Below are 9,434 nucleotides of genomic sequence, written 5' to 3'. Positions count from 1 at the left end.
GCTTATCCTACTTCAGATGATAACCTAAGCTTTTAAAACAACAGTAATAACAACTGTATTTATTAACAAAAACTTTAATCTGAATTTATTATACCAGAGCAATTTATTATTTCCAATGAGAATTTATAATGGGCATTTCAGTGATGCTGACACTAGCTTGCCATACCCTTCTGTACAAGCTCAAAATGTATCCATCAAGCTTCCTAATTTACTCTTTGACTGGTAATGATGAGTCCTGTTTATTTTTAAATACATTTTAAAATGTATTTGCAGAGTTCTGTTGAAATGAGATATTTTTAAAAAGAATTTCAACTGTCCTGGTGAAAAAAAAGACCCCATGGATTTTCATCTCTTAGGGCAAGCATTTGAGTAATTAATTTGAAAACTCTATTACATATTTTTTCCTTTATCTAAGAGGCAGACAAAAATTCTGGTCTTTTTTCATCTTGGTCCAATTCTTGTGCTAATTTCACTGTGATTTCTGCTATGCATGTGAACTATGACCATATACAAAAATGGTCTTGGCTGTGGGCAAAGATTAATTGGTGAAAAATGGGCCTGTTTGTGGGATTTACCACACAGTAAGGTTTCACATCTCCCTGGAAAAATGTGGAATTAGCTCTTTGAGAAATGCAGGCCTGTCATGAGGTGCAAGGGAGAGTTTTGGAGGAGGGAAACACAGTTCAGTCACTAAGGTAGTTATGATTGGTGAGATTCCAGAGCAGTCCCTTCCATACAGCAGTTTTTCCCGCTTTCGAGTCCGTGTTTCCCACATGTAGCTAGTTTCATCAGTAATTCACAGATAGCATCTTATTTGGCTTCTTTTACGGCCAACTGATCCAAACCTGGCAATGGTCTTGGAGTGAACTCCTAATCCTCCCATTCCCTCCACCCCCAATATGTAGTTACAGAGAAAAGCCTTCAATGTGGGAAGATCTTTTCGACAACAGATTTTCCATGCTTGCTGAGGCAGAAACAGATGTGGACCCACTGTTAGTTTGGCAAGGGTGCAGGGACGATGGGACGGTAGCTCCTCCCTGAGGAAGACAAACTCGGTAATACCGACTAGGATGCTCCCAGGGAACGCTCCACGTGCGTGCTCCTCCCTAAAGCGCCACTGCAAGGGCCTGCTGCATGGCCCAAGAATCCACGCTCCTGTTGAGGACAGACCTAGCCACAGTGATCAAGGCTTATTCCCCATGACTTTGGTGGGGACTGGCACTTACCAGGTCGCAGCTCGGCTCGGACAGCCCAAGGGTCCACCCCAAACTGGAATGGGAGTAAAGGCGGGACCCGTCGCCTCCCCACCTCAACTCGGTTTCTCTACTGGGCACTCCCCTTGGGGACCATAAGCGCCCTCTTTCCCTACGCCCCCCGTGGTGACCTGTCGGAGCTTGCCTGAGGTCTGTGACTTACCCCAAAGGAACCTGAGTGCCTGGGGGGATCCCAGGATGGCGGGCTTGCCCCTTTCTATCCGAAAAGGATCCCTCCCATCCCTCCCAACCTAGATCGGTCTCCGGGCGGCCGCAAGCCGCGCTCTCCCCAGTCTGGGCACGCTGAGACGGCTGGGGTCCCCAGCCCGCGACGGGGCAGGCGGCCGGCAGGAGCGGCGGCGCCCTGGGCTGCCGGACGGGCCGGGGCGCGGGCGCGCGCAGGCGGGCGGGCGGGCGGGGCGCGCACCCGGCCGGGGCAGCGGCGGGGGAGGAGCGCCCGCCCGCCGCTCGCGCGCCCAACGGACCAGGCTGGGGCCGAGAGGTAACTGTTGCAGCCCGCGGGAGCCGGGAGGCGACGCCGACGCTCCAGTCCCAAGAAGTGCCCGGGGGAACAGGAAGGGGGCGGGGTCCGGCCGCCGAAGTCCCGGAGAGGAGCCCCCCTCCGCCCCTCTTTCTCAGCCAGCATGTCCCGGACCCCGCCGCTCCTCCACCCGCGCGGCGGGGACCCCGGGCCGCGGCGGCGGGCGCAGCCCTGACGCGCCGCCGAGCCGGGGGGCGCTCCGAGCGTGGGGGCCAGGCGGGAGGGAGCGCGAGCGGCCGCTGCGGTCCGAGCGGGGCGTGCCGAGCCCCCGCGGCCACCGGGCGTCCCGGCCATGAGGAGGGACGAGCGAGACGCCAAAGCCATGCGGTCCCCGCCGCCGCCGGACGGGGCCGCCTCGCCCCCCGAGAGTGTGAGGAACGGCTACGTGAAGGGCTGCGTGAGCCCCCTGCGGCAGGACCCTCCGCGCGGCTTCTTCTTCCACCTCTGCCGCTTCTGCAACGTGGAGCTGCTGCTGCCGCCGCCCGCCTCCCCTCAGCAGCCGCGGCGCGGCTCCCCCTTCTCCCGGGCGCGCCTCTCGCTGGGCGCCTTGGCCGCCTTTGTCCTCGCCCTGCTGCTCGGCTCGGGGCCCGAGAGCTGGGCTGCCGGGGCCGCCCGGTTGCGGACCCTGCTGAGCGTCTGCTCGCACAGCCTCAGCCCCCTCTTCAGCATCGCCTGTGCCTTCTTCTTCCTCACCTGCTTCCTGACCCGGACCAAGCGGGGCGCCGGGCCGGGCCGGAGCGGCGGCGGCTCCTGGTGGCTGCTGGCACTCCCCGCCTGCTGTTACCTGGGGGACTTCTTGGTGGGGCAGTGGGAATCCTGGTCTCGGGGGGACGGAGACGCCGGGGCCCCGGTCCCGCACACACCCCCAGCGGTGGCGGGCCGGTGGTTCTTGGTGCTGAGCTGCGTGGGCTTGCTGACGCTCGCGCAGCCGGGGAGGCTCCGGCACAGCATCGTGGTGCTGCTCTTCTCCAGCTTCGTCTGGTGGGTGTCCTTCACCAGCCTTGGGGCGCTGCCTCCAGCCCTCCGGCCCCTGCTGTCCTGCCTGGTGGGGGGCGTCGGCTGCCTGCTGGCCCTGGGGCTGGATCACTTCTTTCAAATCAGGGAAGCTCCCCAGCAACCTCAGTTGTCCAGTACCGCGGAAGAAAAAGTGCCTGTGATCAGACCCCGGAGGAGGTCCAGCTGCGTGTCATTCGGAGAAACTTCAGGCGGTTACTATGGCAGTTGCAAAATGTTCAGGAGACCTTCTTTGCCTTGCATCTCGAGAGAACAGGTATGTTTCCAGAAAGGCAAGGTTTGCTAAGGAAAGGAGGGCGGTTTTATCGCTTCAGTTCCCGAATTGAATTAGTGCGTTTGAAAGCTTGTTTACTTCCAGGGTAAAAAAAAGAAAAAAGAAAAGTTTTATTCTGGAAATAACTCCTAAAATACAGGAAGCTTAGAAAAACAAAAAAAACGCAGAAATACCATTTATCTTTGAATAGAAATGAAATAGCAGACTAAGCATGCTACACTTTTTAAAGAGTTTGTTTATGCAGTAGATGCGTTCTCAAGAATGGAGCGAATTATTTGAAGAATGTAATTTTGGTGTCATTTATTTGTTGCTGTAATAATGGTGCTGTTTCCCTCAAAGATAACATACAGCCGTTAGAATGAGTGAATATATAGATGTGCGAATTTTAATCAGGGTGATTTCATTATTCTTGATAATAGAGAGGACAAATCTTAGGTCTTACAATTAATAGAAAAGTGATGAGTTTTGGAACAGAGACTTGTTAACTTAGATGAAAAGACCGTTGGGGATAATTTTAAGAGGTTTCTTCCCCCACCCCCACCCCAAATTTCAGCAGTAAGAAGCTAATATAATCTTTTACAGACTAACTCTTGGTCCTGTGTGTTTGTTGCATAATTAGGAGAATGTTGTAACAATTTAACCTTTAGTCTTAGTAATGTTTGGAAATATACCAAAAACATTTACAATTTATTTTCCTGTAGGTTTACTTTTTTTTTTTAAGGAATTGAAATCATCATTAGGGAAAGAGTTTCTTTTCATAGCCTAGGGAAATCTTACCTGTTCTACTTTAGGAATAAACTCACTAAATATAGCTACTGTTCACTGAGGATTTTACTGCATACAAGTGCAAAGTACTTGTATTGTCTTAAACCTTCACAAGGACACAGTATAGTAGATGACATTAACCTCAAGTTAGAGATGAGCAAACTGAGGCTTATAGAGATTACACAACTTCACATATTATCATCAACAGTGGAAGTGCTGGGATTTGAACCTAGATTTTTCAGTTTTCAATGCCTTCTTCTAAGCAGCTAAGAGGATAAAAGTAGAGGTTTGCTTAAATGGGCAAGTAGGAATTTATACCCTTGGTTTTCAGACTTTTTGATTAGTGATACATTTTACACTGGGGACCTAATATATCTGAAACAGAAGTTTCTTGTTGTTACTAATTCTGATGTTTTTTTGCTCTTTGCTCTTCAATATAATCGATAAACTACTACACTATCTGTAGTGCTCAAAGAGACAAACACCTTGCTTCCTGAAAAGTGTTTTCAGAGGCCGCTTTTGTGGTCTGTGTTTGGTCAGATGCTTGAAAAAAATTGTTCAAAAAATATCATGTCTTTTGTTTTCTAAGTTTACTACCAGTGATAATAGTAGACAATGCCCAGGAGAAGATTCACTGTAGAGAAAAGTCATATCAACTATTTTCGTAGACAGGAATAACATTGGACATTTGACTTTTTGTGAATAGATTGCATTTTTTAACACCAGAAAAGTATTTTAGCATACTTTCATTACACTGGTAGACAGTTTTCCTGAGCGTAGTAGTATTACAGTTTAACATAATTGTAATGTGTTGGTTGGAGTAGTGAATTATGGCTGTTATCTTATTGATTGAAAATTTCTGGCTTGGTGCTCTTTCCATCACAGCAACCTTTTTTCAACAGTTAACCAGGTGCGGCATTGTTATGCTAGGTAGCTTTAATTGTTTTTGTATTAGCGGAAAATACAATTTGTGCTTTTTAAAAAGGGCATATTTTATTAGTACAGAAAACCACACATTCCACTATGAATAGGAACATTTTTTTGGGGGGGGGTCTTAAGTATATGCTAATAGTTCAGGGGTTTATATATGGTTAGCTAATGTTCAGTGTCAAACTATAATATTCTTCTGGCAATACTAGAAACTACTAGATGTTTTTAACTTGGCAGACATTGTAATAACAAAAATTTTTACTTATGCTTTTTCCCTGAAGTTCAGCAGTGGATCTGTGGTTTTGTTTGCATGTACGTTATATGAAAGAAATTAAGTGGAAACCTATCCTTTTATAGAAGTAAAAGATTAAGAGATTTTCTAATTTTAAAAGTGCTAAACTTTGTATGTGATCATTGTAAAGTCATTCTCTTGTTTCAGAAAATGAAGGGAGACAAATGGTTCTGGGTAGAAGCTGATATTGGGGAAAGTGCCCTGGATTCATAGAGATTCAAGGGTAGAGTCTTGGGTCTACCGTCTTATTGGAAAAGTTGGTGAGCCTTTCTGAGTCTCAGTCTCCTGTCAAATAAGGGGATCCACCTTTCAATTCTAGAACTCATTTCTTTTAGTTAGTTTACATTTTTTGTAAGCTACAAATGAAAGTATAAATAAAACTTCACAAGTTAATAGATCTTGAAGTTTTACTTAAATGTTTAATGTTGATATTGCTAGCCTATATTTTCCAAGGTATGATAACTGAAAAATATGAAGAAATAGTCCGAATTTTTTAGTAGAAAGAACTTTCTTTTAACCCCTATATGTGGACATTCATTTTTGGATTGATAAATTTATTACACTTTCATTTCCGTACGAATTTAAACATTTATGAACATCTTTGAAAAGCATTGAAAACTCGTGTCAATAAAAATGTTTTTAATTGTGTGGAAGTAGACGTTAAGCAATTTTTAACATTTAGATTCTTATGCTGGATACAGTATTGAAGCATAATAGCATATGTTTGTAAAATGTGATTTTCACAGTTAGGTTTAATGTTTAGTTACTGCTGACTATGTTCCTCCTTGGGTTAATGGAAAGAAGCACTAAGTTTGTAGTATATTTGCCAAGACTCAGCTGAAACTAATAGGAAGTTAAAAAAAATTTTTTTTAGTTGCCTACATGAGATACTTTGACCAGAATTTAACAAACTACATTTCTGTGTCTAACTATACTTTCTACAGTGGAGATTTCAGCTGTAAACCAGATCATTTTATGTGTGATGGACTAGGTAAATACGAGGTTAGTCTGTTTGTGAGATATTTTTCTATACCTAAAATGCTGAGTGCTTTCTAAATGGTTAGGTAAATATTTAAAAATTCTGTGGCCTTAAAGCACATAAATGTTATTTAAAGTGTTAATTTTATTTGAAAAAGGATACACATGTAGTATGAAGGTTTTAAAAAAATTTTAGTTTAAGTGATTATTTATTCCCCTAAAGGCTTAACCTTCTATGGATTTTTTAAAGAATACTGTGAAATTTGGCCAATTCTAATTTCATGTTAATATTTTACAATGAAACATCAGCCTGCATAGTGTTTTTTATGCTTTATTTTGTAAATATTATATGTACCTTGCCATCAGAGTTATCATTAGAAAACAGATTTTTATCAAATCACTTGCTCTGTTTCAGAAATCTCTTATGGCTTTTCATTGTACACAGAATAAGGTTCGTGCCCTTGACCCTTACTTGCACAGCCCATAATAATCTGTTTTTAGCTTTGTGTTTTGTTTTTTTAAAAAGCTGTTAGGACTTAATGGAATACCCTTTCCCCGCATCCATCCATGGCTCTAGCTGTTTGAGGACTGCTCATTGTTCCTGATGTGTATGTAGAGTTTTTCTTTTGCTTTTACCATTCACACTGATTGAAATCTCCTTTAAGAAATGTATTAAAATGTGTTAAGATTAAGAAGCCTTTCGATACCAAAGGGATGCTCAAATTAAGTGTATAAGCTGAGAACAAAACTGCGTCATAGCAGAGTTGGCTGTATTTAAAAATAAAAGTTGACAAGTCATGTGGAGCAGTGATGTGATGATGTGTGAGAGAGTATTTTCATTATACCACATGAAATGGTAACATCTCCATAGTTTGTTTTCCCATACAGAGTGGAAGGTAAACAGGGCCAGCCATAAGTAAAACTTTGGCTTTAGTCAAGTTTAGTGAAGTTTGTTTTTCATGTCCTCTGATTTTTTAAATCCTTCTCAGTGGCAGGCCCTTTTCTGATTCTTTTTCCTTGTTCTCTTTCAGTTACCAAGTCAGCCTGTTTCCTTAGCGAATTCTCCTGCCTTCTTAAACCTTTCCTAAAGCAGAAAGAATCTATGCATGCTGGAAAAGTTTGTCTAGAAATTAGCACGTTTATATAGATATAGAAGCGAGAAAAGAGAGAAGAGATCTATAGAAAGGAAAAAAATTCAGCTCTGGAGAAAGAATATTATCTCTAGGTTATGACATGAGATGTTATTGGGATTCAGGACTAGCAGCTTCCTCTTGACTCCAAATTCCCCTAGTACTTGCTGTAAAGAGAATGTGCACCTATGGGCATAGTTTTCCAAGGCTGTACTTAATTTGCCAGCCATCTCCAATTACTTGATAAACAATGTCCCTGGTGAAAAGAGGTTGAGGGTAGTGGTGGGAGAGAAAGGGAAGTGAGAGACAGGAGGTACTCTTGAAATCACATAGTTCATGATGACCTTGTAGGTAAACTTGGTACCTGATATTGTTATTTCAGGGTGACTTATTAGGATGCAGCTGGACTCAAACTCAGGTGCTTTCAGACACAGAGCCTATTTACATTGTATGTTGAGGAAGGAGGGGAGGTGAGGAAGAATGGAAGTGAATGGACTGTTCCCTGCCTTACCTAAGGGCTTTCAGTTTGAACAAAACAAACTGGACAACTGTGTTAGCCAAGCAAAACTTTAGTAGAGCTGGGTTCTGTCTGTGGGCAGTTCCTGACAGTTTATAACATTGTTCACCATATCATTTACAAGCTGATTCATGTTTATTTACGAGATTGTTGGAAGTCTGTTCTTGGAATTTGGGGAAGAGGAGTTTTTCCCACTTCCTCTTTTATAGCCTAAAACTTTTTCTCCAGTATTGATTTACCTGGAAGGTATCTTATCCTTATAGATTTTCCCTCCTCTATCAGATAGAGTACATGATTTGGTTGCTTCCTTACATTTTGTAAAACTTGCTTTCAGCATATTTTAAAATTAGTTAGCATTTATATTTGTTAATGAGAAATGCCATACATAAAAGACTGTACATATATATATTTAAAATATGGTTTAAGGAAGAAAATAAGACAAAAAAGAAAAATATCAAGTATTTACCACTCATTTCCTTTGTGCTGATCTCTTTTGCATCCCCTTTTCTCTGTCCCAGAGACAATACATTTATCTTGATTTATTTTTTGCTATTCATTCCTTTGCTTGGCTTTATAACCCCCTGAACATGGGCTTCCCCAGTGGCTCAGTGGTAAACGATCTGCCTGCAGTGCAGGAGACAAAGGAGATGTGGGTTTGATCCCTGGGGTGAGAGGATCCCTTGGAGAAGGGAATGGCTACCCGCTCCAGTATTCTTGCCTGGAAAATCCCTTCAGCAGAGGAGACTGGCAGGCTGTACTCTATAGGGTTGCAAAGAGTTGGACACAACTGAGCAATGATATTTACGTAATAGAAATAATATGTTGTCAGTATTGTCTGCTTTTGAACCTTAATAAACAGAATCATGCTATATGAATTTTTCTGTAACTTTTTTGCTTGACTTTTGAGATTCATTCATGTTGATGTGGATAGATGTAGTTCATTTTTCAATGCTGAATAGTACTTCATCTTATGACCATAATAAAATGTATCCATTCCACTGTTCATGGACCTGTGGGTGGTTTTCAGTTGTTTGCTATTATCTACAATGCTGCTGTGAAATTTTTTGTAGATGTCTCCTAGGTGCATGCATGCATCTAGAATTGCTAAGTTGTAAGTCTTTCCTGGTGGCTCAGTGGTAAAGAATATGCCTGCCGATGTAGGAGACTTGGGTTTGATCCCTGCGTTGGGAAGATCCCTGGAGACCGAAATGGCAAGCCACTCCAGTATTCTTGCCTGGAAAATCCCATGGACAGAGGAGCCTGGCAGGCTGCAGTCCATGGGATCTCAAAGAGCCAGACATGACTTAGCGACTAAACAACAACGAGGTATGTTCATTCAACTTTACTATGTGTGGTAGGCTGAATAATGGCACCCCAAAGGTGTCCATGTAATAATCCCTGGGATTGGTGGGTATGTTACCTTATGTAGCAAGGAAACTTTGCAGATAGGATTAAGTTAAGGACCTTGAGGTGGGGAGTTTATCCAGGATTATCTTTTTAGACCCTGTGTAATCACAGCTTCCTTAAAAAATGAAAGAGAAAAGCAGAAGAGATTGGAGAAGAAGTGACAGTGGAAATAGGATTGGGGTAATATAAAGTGAGACTCAGTCTACCTTTAGCTTTGACAGTGGGAGAAGGCCAGGAGCCAGAGAAAGCAGGCAGGTTCTTGAAGGCAGAAGAGACAGGGAAGTGGATTTTTCCAACTCCTCAAAAGCGGCAGCCCTTCCAGCACTTTGATTT

General features: G+C 43.5%; 1 protein-coding gene across 2 annotated transcripts in view; it reads left to right on the top strand.

Annotated features, from left to right (window-relative positions):
* Positions 1-2,020: 2,020 nt before the first annotated feature.
* Positions 2,021-9,434, top strand: part of PDE3B (phosphodiesterase 3B) — a 178,401-nt gene continuing 170,987 nt past the window's right edge. Inside the window, exon 1 of one of the 2 annotated variants that reach the window (XM_042233027.2) lies at positions 2,021-3,064. In XM_042233027.2, coding sequence (XP_042088961.1) covers positions 2,087-3,064 — 978 coding nt within the window. In that variant the 5' untranslated portion in view covers positions 2,021-2,086. The remainder of the gene's footprint in view (positions 3,065-9,434) is intronic. The other variant, XM_012095710.5, reaches the window with a different exon arrangement.

This window comes from Ovis aries, chromosome 15 (assembly GCF_016772045.2).
Source record: "Ovis aries strain OAR_USU_Benz2616 breed Rambouillet chromosome 15, ARS-UI_Ramb_v3.0, whole genome shotgun sequence".
In the NCBI taxonomy this organism is placed as follows: Eukaryota; Metazoa; Chordata; class Mammalia; order Artiodactyla; family Bovidae; genus Ovis; species Ovis aries.
The sequence above is the reverse complement of the archived record's forward strand: the minus strand, read 5'-3'. Positions and strand labels throughout refer to the sequence as shown.